At 40.0% G+C, this 24,743-nt stretch overlaps 1 protein-coding gene across 4 annotated transcripts in view; it reads left to right on the top strand.

Moving 5' to 3' along the window:
• The window catches only part of CDH7 (cadherin 7), a 111,933-nt gene that overhangs the window by 77,204 nt on the left and 9,986 nt on the right, over positions 1–24,743 (top strand). For all 4 annotated transcript variants that reach the window (XM_083518645.1, XM_083518646.1, XM_083518648.1 and 1 more), the window contains exons 6-11: positions 1,052–1,239; positions 6,956–7,209; positions 15,594–15,730; positions 17,417–17,538; positions 18,615–18,732; positions 21,789–22,040. In XM_083518645.1, the coding sequence (XP_083374771.1) occupies positions 1,052–1,239; positions 6,956–7,209; positions 15,594–15,730; positions 17,417–17,538; positions 18,615–18,732; positions 21,789–22,040 (1,071 nt within the window). The remainder of the gene's footprint in view (positions 1–1,051; positions 1,240–6,955; positions 7,210–15,593; positions 15,731–17,416; positions 17,539–18,614; positions 18,733–21,788; positions 22,041–24,743) is intronic.

Below are 24,743 nucleotides of genomic sequence, written 5' to 3' on the forward strand. Positions count from 1 at the left end.
TGCCTTGGTAGGAAAGTTAGGTTAAGTGTTATTTTTCCTTCTTAGATGTTATTTTCATCAGTTTACTTATGCACCACTTGCTTATGTGGATTTATAGTTGTGAGAGCGGAATAATGTTGGAGGAATGGACTCAAATAGCAAAGCTTAAAGAATTTGTTCCTTGCAAACTCCAATAAAAACAGATATTATCTGCACATCCTGAACTAATGTGTAGACCAGAACATAGTTATCCTTTGGATTTCACACTTCTCTGCATTTTTACAATGCAATTTTTGACTCAAAATGCATTTGCAAATTGATACTTCAGGAGAAAACACATTTAGAAATGAGCATTTTGAGAGAAAATACCTTTAAAAATGTATATTTTGTAAGGAAATATGTTACAATATATATAAATTTCCATGCAGGTGTTGTTTTTTAAAAAAACATAGGTTAAAGAGGAGCAGGCATATGAATGCATGCATTTGAAAGAGACATGGACTGGAAATAGACAGATCCACCCCTAGATTCAAATAATACTGTGAGCAAAATTTAACTATTTTGGAGTGGATCTAACAAAGCCTGACCTATGAATATTTCCCTCCTCCAACATGACATTAAATACTACAAGCAAGGAAGGTGGCAAAAATAATTTTTAGAATAGATTGTGGATGGAAGGAAGGGTAGCAGCAGTCTACTTGTACAATGTGGCAGGTCCTTTTTGGACACCAGAAAGATGAACACCGTCCTATAGAGGGCACAGAGGAGAGAATGCTGGTGTTGTGATATTAAATCACCCAGTCGTCAACAACATGGAGCACTTTAGATGAACATGCTGGCTGGGACTGATGGAAGCTGCATTTCAGTCATCTTCACAATCAGCAGCAGCATCTTGAGGGCACCAGATTGGCCAAGGCTGAAAGAACATTTTCCCTCATGGCATTTTAAAGAAATACCAAATGTATTATGTTTAGAACCCTTCCGCTATAAACTATGTGAGGTCATTGATTGATTGATTGATTGATTGATTGATGAACAGATGAAAATCCAGGGACTGTTCTGAACTTTACAGGATCATATCAATATAATGTCCCTGAATCGCTACCCGTGGCTTCGGTGGTCGCCAGATTAAAGGCTGCAGATGCTGACGTGGGACCGAATGCTGAAATGGAATATAAAATAGTGGATGGTGATGGCTTGGCAGTTTTCAAAATCTTAGTGGACAAAGAGACACAAGAAGGAATCATTACAATACAGAAGGTAACCTCACTTCATTATTTCTGTCACGGTACACAAGTAACATCATCTCACTTTCAATTTATGCAAAGAAGAGGCTTCAGCCATAAGACAGATAAATAAATACCAGTGAGACCTGCAACCAAAGGTTGTATTATAGAGCACTGCTGCTTGGGATTCCAGCCATTTCATTCCCCTTCACCCCATTTTCTGTACCTCACCTCCTCTAACCATCAGCTAGCAGACCATGGCCACTCAGACATAGTCTCTATTGGGCTCTTTTTGGGGTTCCCACCTGGGGGGGGCTCTAATTATTTTTGTTCTTCTGAAAACCTTGGGGTTCTCCCAATCTTGCTGACATCTCACATGTGGGGTGATACCATTTTGGTTACATAACCAGCAACTCACAGTCTGAACATTGGAAATCGAGAGAAGGATGCCTTGATCATAAAACACACATTAAGAATTCTCAGCTATGTAGAACTCCCCCCCACCCCCCGCGCCGCCTTAGTCAGCTAAAAGGTAAATATCAGAAGTGATTTCATTGAATGTCAACATACATACATTAATTGAAAATGGATAGAGTAACCTTCAGTAGTTATGTCAGGGTTAACAAGAAATGTATCAACAGTGCCAAGAAAGAAATGTTGTAGTTCTGTGGTTGAATGGACAGAATGAAGGACGAATTCTGAAAGTTCAGTCATCCTGTGGTTTTGTTCTATACATATGGAATCCTTGCAGTAGACAAATTGTCATTGATGTTACTTTTTCCACGAACAATGAATGATTCTGTAAATGAGGGAGTTACTTTCCCCTTCCTTCTCAGTCTGTTCAATGGGGAAGATAGGAATAGATGGTCCCTTTAGGGAAATCTAGTTGATTCTTAATCTGAGTATGTGCCACAGAAAACAGTTTTGTTTTCATAACTTTTGTTATTTGAAGACAGTATTGCAGTCTTCTTCCTTCCTTCCTTCCTTTCTCTCTCTGTGTGTGTATGCATGTGCACATGCATAAGTGCATTTCAATATTGTTGTAATTTTCTGATTTTAGTCTCTTTGTTCTTATTGCATTGTTTGTTTTATAATCCACAGCGAAATTGCCTGATGGAACAAGGTTCCTGGGACTCTTGTTCATTTGACAGATGCACAAACCTGATTAGTGTTAAGATTAACCAAAAGGGGGGAATGATTCTCCAGCAACTGGCCTTTTAATGATAGATTACCGTGAATTATATCATTTGATAGTTGTCATATAGTTTTGTTTAAAAGGAGAGTCTCAGACAGCTTCCTTTGAAGAATAACTGCGTATCGAGTCCTTCCTTCCTTCCTTCCTTCCTTCCTTCCTTCCTTCCTTCCTTCCTTCCTTCTCTTGTTCTTCTTCAACAGAGAGGGCTTGCCTTGTAATTTCCTTCAGACAAGACAAAATGCTCACTTTTTTCAAAAAAGTTGAATGGATGAGGCACAGAATCTAATCAGATACCACTAATGCACAGATATTAATGAAGCTGTCAAGCTCCATTCACTGTGCTGAAGGAAGAACCAAAGTATGCTTTGTCTTTTTAACCTTCAGCACTGTTCTAGTGATTTGTGAGATGTTTGTTTGCTATTCTAACAACCCCCATATTCCAGTTATGGTCAGGAAGGGGTAAAGTGAATGCCAGCTAAATGATGGTTGTTATAAAATAAACATTAGCGTCAAAGTGAAGCAAAACAAACAAAAAACGAAAACAACCCTTTTGATGGAGCATCTTTAGAAATTAAAGCCTCTCTAAAACTTTATGCATTGTAAGAGCTACTTTGCTTTCCACTATGTCACTGCAAAATTTCATCGTTTCATTCATGAGAAAATCAATAAAACAACTATTTCCCCCTCCCCATCTGATCCAGTATTTGAGAGCAAGAGTCCTGTCAGACAGATGGAGCCATTTAATTATTGCTGCATGAAATCACAGAGTTTGAAGGGACCCTGTGGATCATCTAGTCCAACCTCCTGCAATGCAGGAATATGTCGTTGTCCCTTACAGGGATCGTACCTGCAACCATGGTATTATCAGCACGATGCTCTAGCCAACTATGATGTCTGTTAGTTCAGGGTGAGCAGGATCTAATTCTGTGGGATGGGCTGAATGTTGTATATGGCAGCCATTACTGATTAACAACTGTGGGAGAGAGGTCCCTAGGCACTTACCAGCAAGCATTCGCTTGACGGCAGTAGAGAGACTGGGCGGCTGGCACATGGCTCTTGAACAGTCAGAAACACCCAGTGTAGGCCTATAGCATGATCAACCCATGCTCACATGTGACACTGCCTGACCATGCTCTTAAACAGTATATAATTTATTTTTCCTCCCCTGCCCCCGTAGAAATTTTTCTATTATTACCTGTTACAACAATAAACTATTGCAATTTATAAAACACTAGAGTACTGGTGTTCTTGTCACATTATCCGCTTTCCTCTATGAGTTCACACTTCCGATGCAAGACATTAAAACATTAACAAATCCACGGAACACATTTCTCCATTCTGACATTTTCTGGCATTATCCTATGGACACTCCACACTTGAAGCTCTCATTCTTATGCTAAATGATGGTGCCACATGCTGTCTGAACATAGTAAGAGTACCTCTTAACCCAGTAAAAACAATTAGGCATGTCTATTTCTGATTCAGGAAAGAACAGAGTTAGTTAGCAATTGTTGTATGTCTTTATGTCAAGTGAGCATTATGCTATAGTCATCAAACTCTTTCTGTCTGCTGTATTTTTATTAGGAAACTTACAAGAGGGCTGCTTTAAATAGATTTCTTTTGTTTTTTCACATCAAGTACTTAATGTCTTGAAAAACTGGCAATAGTTCATACTCCATTCACTTTTTCCAACTGGCTGCTTTTGTTGTAATAATTTTCCATGAAGCAGTTTTACGAGACTGTATGCATGATGTATCTATACATTTCAGCAATTCTCACTCTTGTTTTTGCAGTTGGTACAATCTTGCAAAAACAGCAGTGATTGAGACTTGTTGAAATGTAATTATTTGCTTCTTTATTATATTCTTAACCCAAACATTCATCATATGATCCCAGGTTGGTTTACAGTTCTGTTACTTAGCAATTCCAATGGGAAAATTCATAATGCACCATATTCACAGCATTGCTAAATAAAATAGCAAATGTGATAATAATATGTTGGTTGAAGTATGTGTGTATATCTGCAACTTCCTGGGCAGTGCAGTTGGTATGAATCCTAAACCCCGAACCAAAGCACTTTGGAAAGACCCAGGACTTGTCCTCCATAGCTCCACACACTGAATCAGACCCCTTCCAAAACTTGGGGTCTTAGTCAAAGAGACACAAAGACACAGACAGTTTGTGAAAACCTCCAACACCCAATATAACTTTGGTGGTTTGTTTATTTTTTAAATTCAATTTATATCTTGCCCTTGCTCTGAAAAGAGCCCAGGGCATCACATAACGATAACATTATGTATGATTGTTGGGAGACGGGAGAAGTGCCGTTGTGAGTGATAGCTCTCGTTTCGAGCCACAGAATGACCTCAACGGGAGTTTCATTTTATTTTCATTCATGGTGCTTTTGGGAGAGATGCAGAAGGCTCTGATCAGCTGCTTTCATTTATCATAACTCTCTAATCTCTGGACCTATCCTTATGAGGTTTTGCAGGTTTTTCGGATAGGGTTCCCCTCACTGTTTATGCTGTTTTCATACATACTAAGGCACCAAAAGTGGCTCCCCAAGTCCTGCTGCCGCTTACCAAACAGTTTGAATCCATTTTTTGTCCTTACCTGACCTCTTGTGTAATTTGTAGGCACTTATTTGATCTGCTACCTCCCACGTTGTGAAGTGTTGTGATAGCAACATTAACTGCAATTTGTCCTACCATTCTTCTTAATCAATCTAATTTACATGTTTGATTGTGACATTAGCAGCAGTTCAACTGCTTACCATTTGGCTGATTTATATGATTTGAAAACAGCTTCACACACTCAAAAATATTATTATGATTTATTATTGTTAGCTTGAGTTCCATTATTTACTCTCATTAAATAATTATCTTGTTTTCTAATTACCCACATTTTGAAAGTTAATGTGTAAAAATATCAAATAAACCATTCAATTACTAAGCAAATTCTGGTTTCTTTTCTTCATTTCTTCTCCTGAACATATGCTGTTACCTTATAATAATAATAAATAATATTTTTATGTACATTAAATTTAAAAATTAGCAATACAAAGAGGCAGTTTACTTACCAATGCAAACAACATTATGCAGTGTTCTTGCATTATGCAACCATGTCCCGGTAGAAGCTCCGTGGAACTGCATTCTATTCATTTAGTTAACAAAATGTATACACTGCTTACTAGAACAAAGGTCCTCTAATGCTTTACAATGGACAGTTCAAAGTATTCATTAAAAACACAAATAAAAATAAACATTAAAAACAAGTTACACAAACATATTAAAATGGAAAAAGCAGTAATTTCAAAACACTGCTACTTACTAAAATCACATACTAAAATTATGTGCCTAGGTAGGATAGCAGTAAGAAAAAAAAAGTCTGCAGCAGTCACCAAAAACAATAACCTGCCATATATCAATAGACAAGGAGATCTAAAGTGTAAGTGCTGCCACACTTAAGGTTCAGTTTCTTGCGTGTGTGAAATCAACAAATTTTGGCATTTCTAAGTGGTTGAACTGGCATGTATGGGGTGAGGCAGTCCTTCACAATCTGATCCCCGGCTACTGAGTGCTTTACTTGCTAATAATAACATCTTGAATTAGGCCCAGTAACAAATTGGCAGTTTAGATTTCTAAGCAAGGCTGCTGTATGCTGAAAGGGTCTCGTTCCTGTCAACAATCATGCTGCTGCATTCTGGGACGTGGGTGGTGCTGTGGTCTAAACCACTGACCCTGTTGGGCTTGCCGATCAGAAGGTCGGCGGTTTGAATCCCCGCAACAGGGTGAGCTCCCATTGCTCTGTCCCAGCTCCTGCCAACCTAGCAGTTCTAAAGCATGCCAATGCAAGTAGATAATTAGGTACCACTGTGGCAGGAAGGTAAACGGCGTTTCCGTGCACTCTGGTTTCCATCACGGTGTCCCGTTGCACCAGAAGCAGTTTAGTCATGCTGGCCACATGACCTGGAAAGCTGTCTGTGGACAAATGCCGGCTCCCTCGACCTGAAAGCCAGATGAACACTGCAACCCTATAGTTGTCTTTGACTGGACTTAACTGTCCAGGGGTCCTTTACCTTTACTTTTTTTTTTTTTTTACCTAACTGTAGCTTTTGGACCAAACACAAGGGGAGCCCTACTTAAGAGTTCTTTGATGTAATCCTCTCTTGAAGTCATCATATTCTGTCTAAAGTTTGGTAGACTAGGTATTCCTGCTTGGCTCTCCATTTAGCTAGACTACATTTAGCTCCCCAATTAGCTGGATTATTTAGTGTTCGTACTGGTGTGGTAGATGCTCTTTCACAGAACCTTATTCCATTTGGACCTCAGTGTGGGTTGACTTTTAAAATCTCTGTTGCTGAGTGGGGGGGATCTCTTATGTGAATTAGCTCAGACTGTGAGAAATATTGGCATTGTGGCACAAGTAACATTTTATACTTAGGAATGGTAAGCCTACATATTATTCACTCATATTTGCATGTCAAAGAGCTGGCTGATTATAATTTAGAAGTTGACTCTGCTGCTTAAACTTCTAAATCACTTTTTCTCTGTAGGAGCTGGATTACGAAGCCAAGGCCAGCTACACCTTGAGAATAGAAGCAGCAAATAAGCAAGTTGATCCTCGTTTTTTAAGCCTTGGGCCCTTCAGTGATATGACAACAGTGAAGATCATTGTGGAGGATGTAGATGAACCACCTATATTTACCTCACGTTTGTACACTATGGTAGTGTCTGAAGCAGCTAAAGTTGGCACCATCATTGGAACTGTTGCGGCTCATGACCCAGATGCATCTAACAGTCCTGTGAGGTAATTTTGCATTTCATTTCCTACTTTTGCTGCTGCTTATATCTATATCAAAAAAAATCACTGTCTTCCCAGATAGAAAAAACACCTTGAGTTGTATCAAACTAAGTTCTTCTCAGAGTTGTTGTTGGCTTCCATCGTTCTCAAGAGACAATGAAGTATGCCTCCCGGGGTGAAGCCAAACTACTGGAGAATCACAGTGCCTGCTGGGGCTGCAGAGACCAGTAACTCACACTGTTTTTGCTTCATTAACAGCACTGAAATGACTTCTTCAGGGGGCAAGTCTTGGGCTCCCCAGATGACAATATCTCCCCCCTCTTGGTCTCACTGATGTGGTCCAAAGGAAAGCAGAGCAATACATTTTGCACCAGCTTGGTTGCAGTAGTTGCCAGAAGGAGGCGTACAAGATGCCATTCAACTGCCTTAGGGACTCTACTCTGGATTTGCACAGGGTTTACTCTTTAGCGCCTCTTCTCTTAAAGACGTCATGCAATGCAGTGGGTATGGAGTTTCCCTTGGGATTTACTCCTGAATGCTTTCTCATGAATGAATATAGTGGAAGTTTAGGATCAGAGTTTTCCTTCTCCTAGATGGGCCACCTTCTCAGGTTGATGAGTCACATCTGCCCCTCACTTCCCTCTACAGCACATGCAGTAACCGCCTTCTTGAACATTGGGCCCAGTATTGGTCTCGTCTTCTCGACCCAAGCCTGTCTTTGCCTGTAGGGGAAGTCTCTAACTCACTGAAGGTTTAAGACCCATAAGCTACCCTCTTCTGGTGTAGCTGCTGTCACATATTGACCCCTTCCCTGAGCCACAGGTGAGAGCTGAGTGCAACTCTCCAAAAGTGGACAAACTACTCTAGAAGGAGCATGTCATGTCCCCAGCAGAAGTACTACCCCTTTCCTCCCCAGAGTAAACCCACTGGAACTAGTAGACCTAAGTTTGACATGCCCATTAATTTCAATGAGTATATTTTTAAGTACAGCTTAGTTAGATACTGCTGAGCATATTTTGTTGTCATTTGGATTGACTTGTCTTGGTATTTTCTGGGTTCAAGACAAAGCTTGGGAAAGGAACTTTTAAGTTCACTTTGATGTGGAATGGTCTGTGCACTCCCATTATGTATGCATAGGCCATGCATTGCTTGTGAAAGTCTTTACTCATGTGGAGTTTCACTTTGCTAAGGACCCTTGAGCAGCCAAATCAACATATCACCAATTTGTTACTACGTTGTAGCTGTAAACAGATTTAAATCCTTTGGGGCACAGCATAATACAAATATTTTAAAACATAAATATTCTTTCTACCCTGCAGTATGCGCCCATATAATTACATTTCAGTGATTTTGTTGTATCCCTGTGTTTAAATCGCCTTAAAATATACTCCCCACTCCCAGCACTACACATGAAATCATAACTGGATTATGTAAGGAAAATATTTTGTAGAAGACAAGAAGCCATTATTATCCACAATCCATAGCTTATGTTCCAATTAAATTAATTACGCCAAACGCTTTGCAGAACAAGTTATTTACAGAAAGGAAGCAATGTGTATGCTGGATGCATATTGGATGTGCATTTTGCAGAAATCTGTTCCCAAGCCTCTCTTTACTGGAGGTGCATTCATTTATAAAATTGTATCTTTGTAGCTATTTCCTTGCAATGTAAGTGCTGAAAATGTATTTCAGCCTACAAATATTTCTCTCTCTTTCTCTCTCACACACATATTCACACACACACACACACACACACATTGCTGTTTTTCATATATATGTATATCTCACTCTAGGTTGGTCAAAAAAGGAGCTCTTCAAAATAACTTAATGTGATTCAAAAGTACTGTGAATGTTCATAGAATGTTTATCAAATACTTGTGTAAAAGAGCAAATACAATTGATAGGCCTGAGCTCTGTCTGTTTATAGGGCAGCAGTGCTAACCATGCAGTGTGTTATTGGAGCTAGACTGAAATCATGTTTAGGTGCCGGGGCTCCCCTTGAAAAATATATGATGAAATAAGAAGAGATCACCTTTTAATACATGAAGTGTGTCCCTTTGTCATCTGGGACTGGGGAAAGGATGAAAGTTCCAGAGGATTCACAGCTACCAAACTCAAAATGATATGAAGTGCAAGGCCTTTTTATAGCCTTTTTATATGCCTGCCTGCCTTTGTTTAGTCCTGATTAGAATTTCTCCCAAGCTCGGCAGCTTGAAAGAAAGAGAAAATGGGGCAGTACATCTGATAAAACATATTGTTGTCACTATTTGTTTTAGACATCTTACACTTATTCATTATTTTAGTATATAAGGCTGTACTTCTATACAGGTTCCCTAAATTACTCTGCCATAAAGGGTTTTATTGCAATCCTCCTCATTTTGTTGTATGCTTGAGAAAATTGAACTACAGCTTTTAAAGTGACTGGCTCCATCACTTAAAAAGCAGATTGAGCCTGTCTAGGAAAAGTGATTTCAAACACCTGTATAGTCAAAGACTCATTGAACAGCCTTGGGAACATTACTATCTCTCTCTCAGCCTTAGCACAGGAATTATAGTAGTCTACTTCAGTTTATTTTTTTATATATATTTTTTATTAATTTTCAGCAAAAGAAAAATAGACAAACATTTCCACTTTACAAATTTTCTCCTTTTTTGGACTTCCATCAGCCATTCTGACAATCATCCGAATTAAACTTAGTAGTCTACTTCAGTTTAATGGGACGCGGGTGGCACTGTGGGTTAAACCACAGAGCCTAGGACTTGCAAATCAGAAGGTCGGTGGTTCGAATCCCTGCAACGGGGTAAGCTCCCGTTGCTCGGTCCCTGCTCCTGCCAACCTAGCAGTTCAAAAGCATGTCAAAGTGCAAGTAGATAAATAGGTACCACTCTGGTGGGAAGGTAAACGGCGTTTCCGTGCGCTGCTCTGGTTCGCCAGAAGTGGCTTAGTCATGTTGGCCACATGACCCGGAAGCTGTACGCCGGCTCCCTCGGCCAATAAAGCGAGATGAGTGCCGCAACCCCAGAGTCAGCCACAACTGGACCTAATGGTCCGGGGTCCCTTTACCTTTACCTTTACCTTTTCTTCAGTTTAAGGAAACACCCAGGGTTGTATCCAGTGCTCCATGTGCATTTTTTCACTGGAGCAACTAGACTTCCTTGTCCCTCAACCTCCAGAGCTGTTTTGATGCTGTTCAGGGGGCTAGAGGAGAAAATGGGAGGAACAGGAAACTCTTCTGCTGGTGCTAGCATCTAGTGAACAGAACCACTCAAAAGTGTGACCCAAAAAGCAAAATTCAGCTTGGATACAGTTTGTTTTATAGGTCTCCCCAAATCATTGGAGCAGGGGTTGAGGGATGAGGGTACAGGGGGCTGCAGTGGGAAATGAAGGGAAGAGAGAAAAATGTTGTGCAAGCTGCCTACACTTATGCTGCTTGAATACAACCCAATGTTATTAGAAGGCTTTAATCAGCTGAATTTTTCTCAAGGAAATATGTCATGCAAACTAATGTTCTCGGAACCGGCTTTTGACTAGCTATGCTGAACAGTGTCAGGGTTAATAGCTAGGAAGCTTGAGAGCTGTCCAGAGATTAAATTCCATCTGCCCAGGCCTGCCAAGAGTGGCTACATTGCAAAGGTGACAGGCGATGTCTCTGGGGGAAGGATGCCAACCATGAAGCTGTTCAAGAGCTGTGCATTGCTGACCAAATACAGCAGTTCAAGCATGAGGAGAAAACAAAAGCAGGGAGTTACTAAAATGAAAGCCAAATGAGCATGTCATCAGTGCAGAAACATTCCTAAAGGGTAGGCAATAAAAATAATTGATGCTCTTTGGGTTCATTAAACTGGACCAATTTAGTTAGAGTCACACAAGGGGTCAGATTTTCAAATTTCATCTGCATGGGTCCTCCAAACCCCCCAATTTTTTTCCAGGGTTGCAGAGAAAAGGGGTGGGACAAAACTCCATTCTATGATTGTGAATTCTGTTCCATTCATGGAAGATACATTAAGATCCAGGCCACTGCCTTCAGTAACTAAAATGCAATGATATTGATATTTTTGTAATATGCAGATATAGTTTAAAATGTAATTGCTCACTCAGTGAAGACAACAAAAATATTTTGATTGGTTAACAGCCCTGCAAATAATTAGCGACTGGCACTCATGTCAGTTTCACAAAATTCTAAATGTTCCCACTGGCCCAAAATGGTGGGTGACCCCACTTCCGGGTTAGCGCCTCCGGCAATGGCAGATTTCCTCTGATCAGGAGGAATCTGCTCCGTGGAAATTAGGGTCTGGCTGCCACGGCAAAGGCGGAGACCCACTAAAAACCACAGGCGGGAGAAGCCTGTGGACATGGGAATCAGCTGGCACCTTTTGCGCCTCCCCTACTCACGGGGAAACCCGGTTCCGGGGTTCCGGAGCTACTGCTTCTTTCACGGAGTGAAGCTGCGTTGCTGTTGCCGGAGAGCGCTGACTTTTTCCTGTGGACAATTGGACTTTAAACAACTACCCGTGAGTGGAACGGAAAATTGGATCTTTAAACATCTTAATTTGGCACCGAAACGGGAAGGTTTCAAACAGGAAGTCTGCCTTCCTCTTTTGTAAATAGATTGAAGCAAAGACGTTGCAAGCTAAAGTCTGGAAAGCCTTTTGTAAAGGATTAAATCTCCATCGGTTAAAATTACTAACCCCCCCTTGGAAGCAGGAGAAGAGGGGGGAAATTTTAGATCACCTAAGCCTGCAGGAGAGAGAGTGAAGAAAGATAAATTACCACCTGGGAACGGGCTGCCAGTAAGATCGACGTTTTGGGAAAGTTCATTGACTGTGAATAAAACGTATGTTGACAGATAGTTAAATAAGAGAAATATATTGTTTCCATTGTTTCCTTTTGCACTTAAAAAGGAGCAAAAGTAACTGAAAATCAAAACTAACTTTGTTGCTGGATCTGCGTTTAAAAGGACGGATACAAATAGAAATTGTTTCCCCTAGAGGGAGCTTTTGAAACTGTTGCAGGAGTGGAGCTGGGGAATTTTCCAGCTGCAGAGATTAAAGACTGTGAGAATCAGAGATTGACCTTGGACAAGAATGTCGACAGAAGAAGCCTTAGTGATTGCATTTTGCAAGACAAGTGCTTTATTGGAACAGCTTCATGAGAAGACGGATGTGATGATTATTAAAATTGACAATTTGGGACAAAAAATGACTGATTTGGGACAAAAAGTGAATACCTATACAGAAACTACTCAGGAATCGATTTAGGAATCTGTTTTGACATGGCAAGCTGTGGAGAAGACGAAGGTGAAAGCTGTTGTTGAACCTCAAGTAATACAAGTGGAGAGAGCAATTTGATGAACATAAGCTGTTGCCTTTTACGATTGAATCTAGAGAAAGCCAGATTTGGACGGATGGAGTCCCGCTTGGATTGGAGAAGGAAAGTTGGATAGATCCCCTTATGCAGGGATGTTCTGGCTTTTGGGATCTGGATTTGGGTCAGGGGGAGATTGGAGTTGTGGGGGCCTTTAGCTTTGGAGGGATTTTGAAACACGCTCTGAAATATCTTTTGGACTTTAGTTCTGACTATGGAGAATGGGCTGACCTGTCGAGAAGGAATAAAGACATTGTTAGGTTGGAGTTTCCCCAAGATCTACTCCTCAGTGCCAAAGGAAGGAAATTAAGAACAAGATCAGCAGACGATAAAGTAAAGTGCATGTATAAATATGAAGAAGATCTGCAGAAGGGACATGGAAAAGAGTTAACAGCCTCGGACAGAAGATCACCAGGTTGATGGACCATATGGAATTGATAGAAAGGACTGACAGAATCCGAGATCAGGGAGAAGAGACGGTGGAAGAAGATTGGGAAAAAGTTTAAAAATTTATTTAGAGAAATATTGTAAAATTAATGAGTGTTAGAAAAATGTTGGAATGAAATTATACGGCTTTAGTAGAAATGTTATAAGGAGTTAAGTATAAATAAGTTTTAGGGTTTTAATGGTAAGATAAGGTTAAAATAAATTAAGACAATTAAATGACAGAAAACAGTGAAAGATGGAAAGGATTTGCTGAAATAATTAATAACTAGAACACAAAAAAGGGAGGTGTGAGGAGGTCGATGAAACAAGATATGGAAATATTGGATGTGTTTTTAATTGTTTTTGCTTTTGTTTTTGTTTTGATGTATTGTGTCTTTTGTTTTTTTTATATGTACTGTAATGTATTGATTTGTATTGTTTACTTTTTCTCTTTCTTTTTTACTTCTTTCTGTAACTCTTAAACTTTTAATAAATATTATTTTAAAAAAACAAAATGGTGGGTGACTCCTGTTGTATATTTGCAGAGCCTTTTTGAGCAATGTGATAGAAAATCCCGCCTTTTCTGTTCTATGAAAGCACTGTTGATTCAGGAAACCATTGTAGTGGATTACTGCACTAAAAAACAGAATGAAGGCTTGCCATCTGGGAATAATACTGTGAAGTACAAATGTGCAAACTGTCTCATCTTTACAATCAAAATCATCACTGTTTGAGCTCTCCATCCTTTTGGTTAAAAGTGAACGAAGACACACACACACACACACACACACACACAAAGAGAGGGTTTTTTATTGTTGTCACTTCCGAGGAAAGTGGAAGCATTTCATGTGAAGAGAACATAATTTGCAACAGCTTGTCCTTGCCTTTTTTCAAGCAGTGGTATTTGCATCCTTAAGCATGTTCCCACAGCATTGTGAACCTAGTTCTCTCAGTAGTTGCTATGGAAGATCTGAACTTTTGCTTTACCTTGATTGGCCAAAGAGGTAAAAATCCTGACCTGCTTATTTCTTTCCAATCAAGCTGTGGAATGCTGTGTGGCCTTTCCATCTCCCTTCTTCTCCACTGTACATTAATTGACTAAAGTGCTTGTGTGTGTGTTTTTCAGAGTCTTTTTGCTGGGAACCCTTCTGCAGGTATCTTAAAGTAAAATGTGGATGCTACTCTATTTTGATTTGCTTATGCAGAATCCTAGTTAAATAGTTTCCAGTGCTATTTACACCAGGGCAGGAAAACCTGCCACACGCCAGATATTATTGGACTTCAGTTTTGGTCAGCCTCAATTAGCATGATCAATGAATGGTCATGGATTAGTAGTACAATAAATGTGGAGGGCCCAGGTTCCCTAACCCTGATTTACATCCACATCACAACTACACTTTCCTTTATGTGCATTATTTTGCTTCTCTTCGCCTCCTGCATCATGTAGAGAGATTAATGTGATTGAGAAGTCCCTTTCAATGGAAGGTGATCCTTTTGGATGGATGAGTCACTGCCCCAACAACCTCAATCTACCCTCAGCCAACCCTCACCTGCCTACCTTCTGACTTAAAACTGCCTGTTAGCTTTCTCCTCTTAATGTCTCAGTGTTGTCCCTTTTAGAATTCAGCCGGGAGGACGATAGGGGGCAAAACAAGAATCACTTGCTCCAGCTCTGGCTCTCACTGTATCTGGCTCCTCCTAATGCTCAGTTCTCTGACTTCTACCCTACCAGTCCCAATGGGCATCATCAGCAAGGCTAGGAAAATAAACTTTATTTCATGGCAAGCAGGTGAATTCAGGCTGGCATATATTCACTGTCAATCAGCATTCCAGTTAAACACAGTCTGGCCTTCTGGTATATTGTGTTATATCAAAGGTGTGTTTCTAATGGATCTAAAAGTACATAGCCAATTTCCAAGATGGTAATTAAGCAGTCAACAATGGGCATTTTCTCCCTTTCTCATGGCTTATTTTCCGTCTGAGCTTTTATCCTCCTTGAAAACAGCTTGGGGGATCAGGCAAGGCGAGCTTAAGCCAAGGTTGCTCAGTGACAGGAGTCTGTGTTTGTATGATGACAATAAGGCCCCAGGAGCAAATGTAGTAATATGTAATCCCTGACCTACTCTACAGTTTTCTTATTCACCCCATGGACTTTTCTGCCTGTGACAAAAAGTTCAATGTCTCGCAGTGGAAGCTCTGCTGGGAACCACAGGGGATTGATACAGCCAGTTGGCACAGTTCCAAAGCTATTCCACATTAGGTTGGGTTCAGAAGTAGAGTCTTCCAAAAATAAATGAGTGGTCGACCTAAGAGTAAAAGAGCAGAAATGGAAAGGAAATACCTGTGACCTCAGTTAGGAAGGTATCATGAAATGCAGGAATTGAGCCATCTTTCCTCGACACAGTGAATTTTGCAGAATCAGATGGCTCTGTGTAACAAACTCTCTGTGTGCTGTAAGGGCTGTAAGACAGCTGACAACAAAGGAGAAAAGAATCTGGATGAAAAGCTCTTTGAACTTAATGTGAAATAAATGAAACTTAACACGCACACACATTGCAATTATGCATACATCAAAAGTTTTCTTTCATCTTTCATCCAGGTACTCAATAGATCGAAACACAGACCTGGAGAGATATTTTAATATTGATGCCAACAGTGGGGTGATTACCACTGCGAAGCCGTTGGATAGAGAAACAAACGCTATTCATAACATCACTGTCTTGGCTATGGAGAGTCGTAAGTTCCCACTGCGAAGCCATTTTTTAAGCTTTTAAAAGTGTTGGTGAAATGAATCAAGTTGTTCACAAAGAACCTTAAGTGTTGGAAGAGATGCTTTAAGCCATAAACAGTTAACTGTAATGAGTTAAAAGTTAATGCTATTTCATGCTAATTCTCTAAGGTTTTTAGGCAGTATCATGTATCATAGAATCCTGATCTTAGAACTATAGTGTCTCAAAGAGAGCAGAAACAGTCTTAATGTATTTATATTTTATTGTTTAATCTTCCATGGGCATCTCCTTGGATAAAAGAGAGAGGATAGAAATCAAAGAGTTAAATAAATATATGGGGCAGGATTCACCTAGGATTCACCCAGCAGCAGAAGCCCTGTTCAAGGATTTATGCATGCAAAATGGGGTTTTGCCCTATCTCTTTCCACTGCCCCCCTCCAAATTGTCTTGAGGGGGTCTGATGAACCCCCAAAACAGTGGGGGGGGAGAAGAGAGGGATTGTTCCCTCTGGCAACCTGAAGTGTACATGCAAATAGAATGAATGAAAGAATGTGGCTTTGAATTTCACCCATGGTGTTAGAATTGACAGTGTATGCAGAAGTAGTCAACAAGGTGCCCAACAGAAGCTTGGAATGCAACTCCCATCAACATGGACCAGGGGTGGGAAATATTTAACATATGGCCTAAACCGAGGGACAAATTTGGCCCATGAGGTTACTTCTCAAAAACCACTTCCACCTTACAATCTGCTGATGTCACTCTGATGGGGGATGGGTGGGTCAGGGTTCAATCCTGCATTGGCTGCTTACACCTGTTTCTAGCAGGGGACTTGGGGCACACACAGCAGAATGTAACCCCTGCTCATCAGTTCATGAGTGATGGTTAATTCCTGCTGAGTTTAGCTGTAAGTGTCTATTCTCCTGCTAGGAACAGGTGCATGGAGCCAAAGCACAGCATAAGTCTGTTTGAAAACCCTTTTGCAAACAGTTCCACAATGCCTTTTTAAGCTCCGCTTTTCATGGGTTTGATGAAGAGGCTGCTTGCAAAAGGTCTTTCAAACAGCCTACAGCACCCTCTGAAGTCCTGACAACCAGGGCCATGTGATTTACAAATGGGCTGGCTTGCATGTCTGTCAGATTTGGCCAACAGGATTGGAGAGATAACCATCCAGCCCTTTGGCCAATAAAGTTTTCCCCAGCTGTAATCCAACAACATCTGAATGGCACCATGTTGTGTACCAATTATACAATATAACAACTTGTGACTGTAGAATTATAGTTTACTTACATTTGTATAACACGGGTTCATTGATACTGCTAGATTAAGACCCATCATTTGTCATAGATGCATCCATGGTTATACAGGGAAAATAATTACAATTCTCTAACTGCTGGCAAAAGAAAGGAAATGGAAGGAGCTGGAGAAATTATCCTTCTTTATTCCCTTCCCTGTACCTTTTTCTCATACATTCAGTGTGGACCATTAGGAGAAATAGGACAATGTACTTGAAGAACCATCGGCCTGATCAAGCATGGCAGCCCTTTTCTTCTTTTCAGTTTTGGTTCACTCTTAGTGACAAAAATCCCACTGACAACTTAATTTTGTGGTTCCAGAAATATGGAACATATTTCATAGTTTCAGAATTGGTTCATTATGAATAATAATAACAACTGGTTCTTGTCCTTTGCAACAGAAAACCCTTCGCAAATTGGGAGGGGATATGTGGCCATCACTATTCTTGACATCAACGACAATGCTCCTGAGTTTGCAATGGATTATGAAACTACTGTCTGTGAAAATGCAGAACCTGGCCAGGTGTGGATTTATATTCCTAACAGCTTGATGATATTTGCTGCACAGCAGTAATTTGATTTGCATTGATGCCTCTTTTAAGATAAAATAGAATCAGTTTATTGCAGTAAAAATGACATGTTGATTTGAAGCTAAAACAAACATTAACGAGATATGAAACCATCATCCATGAGCCTGTGAGAAAACTGCACAGGTAAATCTACACTGCATATGATTTTGATCATCCTCTACACTTCCTAATCCATGAAAATAGCAAATTTCCATTCTTCCAGTTAATTTCACTAAAATAGATCTTTTTTAGGGTAAAACTACACTGAGTACCGGCTAGATGCTTTTATGCTCGGATTCCAAAAATGGCCTTCTTTCTCATGTGTCCTCAACTGTTGAATAATGAATCTCTCATAATTCCTTGAATTCCTGCACATATTAATTCTTTAAGAATTGCTACTTTAAGAATTGCTACCAACGTTCTCAATTCAGCTTGAATTTTTTAAAAAATATTATCAGCAGAGGCGTTACCCAATTAAACTGTTCCACCAACACAAGGTTTTTTAGATAAGCAATGAGCTTCCCTGCCCTTTCCTTATTCAACTCCTAAATATGTTCTGGCAGTTCTCACAACCTTCTGGATTCAGATTTACATGGCATTCAGGAAGTGTTTAGGGAGGATGGGGAGGTTTTGTTGTGCAACTAAAACTCCTTGTGCTAGCAGAACTGTTTAGTTGGATATTTCCCCAGGTTTTTATCTGCACGGACACTATTTAAATGACAATGGCTGACTGTGCCCCCATGCAACATTTTCCCCAATTTAACTCTTTCAGCATCCCTTGTAATCACACACACAAAATTAACAGGGGTGCTATCAAAACAGAAACTTAAACCAAATTCTGATGAGTGCCTGAATTTTGATGAATACCTGAATGTAACAAAAACAGACTGTGGGTCACACCACTATATAAAATTTCCTCTCCCTCTTAGAGCTCTGAGAAGTTGCCTTTTATTGAATGCAGACTAAAATATTGCCTTGTATTTAATGCAAACTAAAATCTAACCTGAAGGCAAATCACTTTTCTCTCTAGGCAATTCAAAGAATCAGTGCCATTGACAAAGATGATCCACCTAGTGGTCATCAATTTTCCTTCAGTTTGGCAGGGGAGGCTGCAAATAACAACAACTTTACATTACAAGATAATAAAGGTAAGGTACTGGCTGTGATTGTCAATGTCAACCCAAGGGCATTGTGAGCGTTGACACACCAACACTCTTATTTCTTCAGACAGGCAATACCGACTGTCATCTGGAGTAACTTCACTGTCAGGAAGAACATTAATTAAGAGCAATCAGACCCCAAAGTAATTTTTATCCATAGATTATCTGTCAGGAGAAAGAAGCTGCTGCTTAAATCATTTTAAGCCATGAGCCAAACAGATGGGCTTCAGATCCATTCTTAAACAGACTCTTTTTCACTTTTTGTTTTTATAGGTCTTTATCTAAATTAGATTATACCTCAGGGCAGCAGCTGAAAAATTTCCTGGGTCTCATGTTTGATTAATGTAACTCAGGAAATATAGAAATGAGCCCTTAAACACATGGCAAATTGGCCACCTCTTTGAGAAAACAACTTTTTCATCCATATCTTCTGCTGCTAAAAATACTTTTTGGAAACACAAGCTAAAGGTTCCATGTTTCTAGGCTGTTAGTATGATTTCGCTCTCCTACGTGGAACAACATTTTGCTAAAGGGTAGAGATCCTTGCAAAGTTGGAAAGAGCTATTCTTGCTTTATTTATTTATTGTATATTTCATTTGCCCTTAAAGGTGGATGTTGGAAAGAATTCTAGATGAAGTCCTTCAGCTCCCCATCTCAAACATGAAAAATAAATGCAGCAAATCCTCCAAAACAGAAAGCCATTACCCTTTTCTGAAGGGTAACCTTAACTGGTGTGAGGACTGGTACCGGACATTTCAAAGGAGGAAATCTGTGTCACGTATAATGGTTCAATCAATGCCACTGCAATTTACAAGTTCCCATTTACAAGTTCTTGAATCTTCTGCATTCCAAAATAAGCATGTAGAAGTTAGGAGGCTTTTCATTGTTTCGTTGCTGTTTGTTGATGACTAGTCTTATTTTTGGAAAACGCTCCCCTCTGTTTCAAGTTTTACAGTTTGTATTAAAAAATACAAATATGCCAATTATGATTTCTCACCGTATTCACAAGTGATGTTTAAGCTTGCACCTCCTCCAGAGAGAAAAGCATATATTGGTTCTGAAATATTAGAACTGGCAGGAGATTTTTAAAGTCATTTGTCACCTTTTTGTATATTTTTAGTATATACACTGAAATCTTTGTTATTCATTTATTCAAAGATCTTAGGTGTGATCCATTAGCAAAAAGTAAATTATTTGTTGTATCTGTTCATCCGTGAACATCTGAAAAACAATTGGAAATCAGTTGTGACAGCAATTTGTGTTGATTCACATGGTACCTCTGAGAGGAATTTCAAGAGTTGCTAATTTTATTAGGTCTCAAGTGCACATCCTTTTAATATACATAGCAAGAGGCAAATATACATGAATTATCTTCAGAATGTGTCATTTATAATGCATTTTTGCTCACTTTACTCCTTGAAAGATGTTAACAGAGATACATTCATTGAGGATGTTCTCTTGACTACATAGATTTGCCCCCTAAGTTTCAGTCTGGACTTCCTTAGTTCCAAGGTTATGTGTTTTTTAACAAAGTCATCTGAATTATTATAATAAACAGCCCCATTTTAAGAAACAATCCATGGTTTTAAACCGTGAGCCACCAAAGAAAAATACTATTCTCATCTTCTCCAGCTGATGTGTTGTACACTCAGCTATGTTAGTGTCCTCATGTATGACGCTGATGATATAATTATGGATAATAGCAAGAAGCCTACAGAAAGGGCTATAACTCAGTATTAGAGCACATACTTCACATCAATCAATTTGGCCTTTCCAGGTCAGTGTAGACAAGAGTGAGGTAGACCATCTTATAGACCATTCTGTTTTCTTAAGAGCCTTATCATTCCCTAATTGGTTAGAGCAAATAGAAAAGATCTGCTTCACAAAGTTGTGCGTTAAGGGGGGGGTGTTTTTCTTTAAGTGCCAACAGATAAGAAACTCAGGACCAAACAAAGTTCATTAGAACTTAGCCATTACTTGCAAGCACAAGTGAGCTGTCATTTGCACACACACTTAAGTGCCAGTGCAGATCATCTCTCTCTCTCTCTCTCTCTCTCTCTCTCTCTCTCTCTGTGTGTGTGTGTGTGTGTGTATACAATATTTATTTTGTGCTCATGGGTACACAGTTGTATACATATTCTTCCTTGTGTAATTTACTTTGTGCCATTCATACACATTAGATTTCCATCCAATTTAAACCATGAAGTGCTGTACTTTTTAGAGAAACAATTAATTTAAAGCACCTTTAAGAGACCTTTACACTCCTTGACATTGGAATCCTGATATCGTTTTCTGAGAATTTGCACATTTTTGTTTAGATTAGCAGTGGCATTATTCAAATTCTTAACTGAACGAAAAATCCTTTTCTCAGGGTTTGATGAACACATCCCTTCCTACACACACACACACACACACACACACACACACACCAAAACACTCTACAAAGACAGAGTGGCTAGAGATACTCATGGAAGGCCAAGTCATGTAGTCCTCTTTTTCAAAAAAATAAAAATAAATGGAAAAAAGTGAGTGAAATTTAACATATGAAATGAAGCATTCATGATAAATTTTCCTTTATGGGCCTAGTGGATCAGAACATGTCTCCCTGCTGTTCTCCACATGCACATGGATCCTAGACCAGGATAAGCCAATGATGGTAGACATGAGAACATGAATTTTTACCCTTTCTGTTGTCTTTTCTTGAACCCCTCTATTAAGATTGCACCTTGCATTTACAAGGCCTGTCATCAGGCAATGTGGAAGACTTGCCACAGCTTGACTAGGGAATTAGGCAAGGAGACATGGAACTGCATTAAACAAGGGATACCTATGAAGGGATAACTATGAAGGACCCAAGGTGGGCTGACCTTCAGCCCTTCCCAGGGCTTGTTCTTTGCAGTCTCAGGTTGTAAAGACTGCAAGCTTGTTGCTATTGGTAAGGGTAAAACAAAGGGCATAATAAATTGATATATATTTTAAAAAGGCACAGAATATTTCTTGAAGAAATCCTGTCAGTTTCACTCTTTGTCTTTGCCTCGGTCCAGATAACACGGCATCTATTCTAACCAGAAGAAATGGATTTCGGAGGCAGGAGCAGTCAGTTTACTATTTGCCAGTATTTATTGTGGACAGTGGCTCTCCTTCACTGAGCAGCACCAATACACTCACTATCCGGGTGTGCGACTGTGACGCAGATGGCATTGCCCAAACATGCAACGCGGAGGCCTACATCTTGCCGGCAGGACTTAGCACCGGGGCACTCATAGCGATACTGGCTTGTGTTCTGACATTGCTAGGTAGGTCTTTGGGGTTTGTTCCTTGGAGAGGGACACTTTTCCTTCAGAACAAATGCAGTTCCTTTACTTATATGTGTTTGCAATTGCTTGGGTGGGGATCAAATAAAATGTGTCTATTTATTATGATATTTGTATACTGCCTGTAATGTGGCCATCTCGAGGTTGTGTACAATAGATCATGAAGTATAATACAAAAAACAAAATGGAAATAAACTCACTAAAGACAAGAAGTAACAATCAAGAGTTAGAAAGGGAAAAGGAAATCTTAAAGGTTCTACAGTGGGAGGCAGCAGATCAGGCCGATTCCCATCTAGTCCAGCGTCCTGTTCTCACTGTTCAACCAGATACAGCAGTACCTTGGTTGTCAAACTTAATCCATTCCAGGAGTTTGTTCAACAACCAAGGTGTGGCTTCTGATTGGCTGCAGGAGCTTCCTGCACTCAACTGGAAGATGTGGAAGCCGTGTCGGACGTTTGGCTTCTGAAAAACATTCACAAACCGGAACACTCACTTCTGGGTTTGCAGCATTTGGGAGTCAAAACATCTGAGTACCAAGGGGTTCAACAGCCAAGGTATGACTGTCCCTTTGGGAAACTTGCAGGCAGGACCTGAGTGCAAGAGGACTTTCCCCTCCTGCAGTTTCCAGCAAGTGATATTCAGATACATAGCCATCATGACATCAGTAGCTAGCATGAAGAGAAATGTTTTCAGAATGTGTTGAAATTTCGCTGATATTGACATGTGACTTATTTCTGGGGGGAAACCCTTCTAGAGAGTGAGTGCCACCACAGATAAGGCCTTTGGGCTTCTCATATCTAGGTACTGACTAACCAAGACTTTCTTAATTTCATCACACATCTTAAATTCTCTAAAATAATTAGTTTCTGTCATGTCAGCCACACTTAAGACACATTTGTTTAGTCCAGCACAAGATGTAAAGCATAAGAACTGCAGCCTTAGAGCCTAACCCTCAACCTTAGGCTTATATATACCAAACCTTATACAGTGGTACCTCTAGTTATGAACTTAATTCATTCCGGAAGTCTGTTCTTAACCTGAAACTGTTCTTAACTAGAGGCGTGCTTTTGCTGATGGGGCCTCTTGCTGCTGCTGCGCTGCCAGCACGCAATTTCTGTTCTCATCCTGGGGCAAAGTTCTCAACTCGAGGTAACTCTTCCAGGTTAGCAGAGTTTTTTAACCTGAGGCATTTGTAACTCAAGGTACCACTGTATATAGATTTGGTAACACTGAAAGTAACGTTACTTCTACCTTTCCAGAAGGTGTTCAGGCTCTTGATTATGCATTTGCAGCCTGGAATCTGTGATGGTTACAGACTCACACCTGGTTATCCGGAATAAGCTCAGAGGCACAGATACATTTATACAATCTGTGTTCCATTCTCACAATCACCTCAGATTAGAAGCACCAATTCACAAATAAAAAATGGGACTGGAGACTGGGGGAGAAAGCACCTTTTCTAAAGTCTAAATCTATAAAAAGCTCTGAACTGTGATAGCATTTTTTAAATCATTGCTTGGCACCTTTACTTGAGTGCATATGGCAGTTAGGACTTGGTACAGTCCTGGCACCTTCTAGGCAAATAATGATCATGCAAGAATTGCCAGAACTTCACATTTCTCTGAAGCAGATTTTTCATCATTATTACCATGTGTATAGATCATTGTCTGTAGTAGACACATACTGGTTCACACTTCACATTAATGCACACTAAAAAAAATGCCTATGCTTTCATGTGAATGAGCAATGTATGGTTGCCTGCTGCTGAAATCACAGGTACTTCACTTTTTCCTGACTACTTTGTCTGGCTTGTACAAACTGGGCTCATGGTTTGTTTTGGGAAAACAAGCCAAAAACATTAAGCAGTTTTTGGCTTCTCGTGGTTTGTGTGGAGAGAAACCCTGGTTTTGGACAACTCAACATGCCAGAACATGGCTTGTTTCCTGGCAGCAGTGGAAGAGCAAACCACCGACAATTACCAGCATCCTTTTCATTCATATTAAACCATAGTTTAAGTATGGTTCAATGGGATGTGCAAACCAGGCCCCTTTATAAGTGGGCTACATTTGCCAGCAACCTTTTTAAAAGGCTAGAATTGTTCCTGTTTTTGCAAAGGAGATGATTTATATTCTCTGTCAAGTAGGTGTATTTATTTTAACTTTTAAAGTTCAGATATACATAGCCCAAGTCAAGTTATGATAAGGAGTGTAACAAACAGTGCTGGGAGCAGTGAAGTCTCTTTAATCAGGCACAACTTACACATGGGAAATGCAGACAGAAAACTGGATTAGTGAACAATAATGGACATAGTCTAGTAGTCATAGGCTTATAATGCCCAAGCCTTGACATGTCTGCCCAAAAGTAAGATTTATTGAGTTAAATGTAGCTTTCCCCAGGTAAGTGAGTACAGTGGACGCTCGGGTTGCGAACGTGATCCATGCGGGAAGCACGTTTGCAACCTACAGCACTGCATCTGCGCACGCACGGGTCGCGATTCGGCGCTTCTGCGCATGCACAAGCCCCAAAACCCGGAAGTAACCCGTTCCGGTACTTCCGGGTTCGGCGTGATGCGCAACCCGAAATCGCGCAACCAGAAGCATCCATAACCCAAGATATGACTGTATAGGAATACAGCTGAACATAAACTTATTACCACTTGTGTATGTGTCCAAAACCCCTTAATAA

Source organism: Podarcis liolepis (assembly GCF_965112155.1).
Source record: "Podarcis liolepis genome assembly, chromosome: 8".
Taxonomy (NCBI): domain Eukaryota; kingdom Metazoa; phylum Chordata; class Lepidosauria; order Squamata; family Lacertidae; genus Podarcis; species Podarcis liolepis.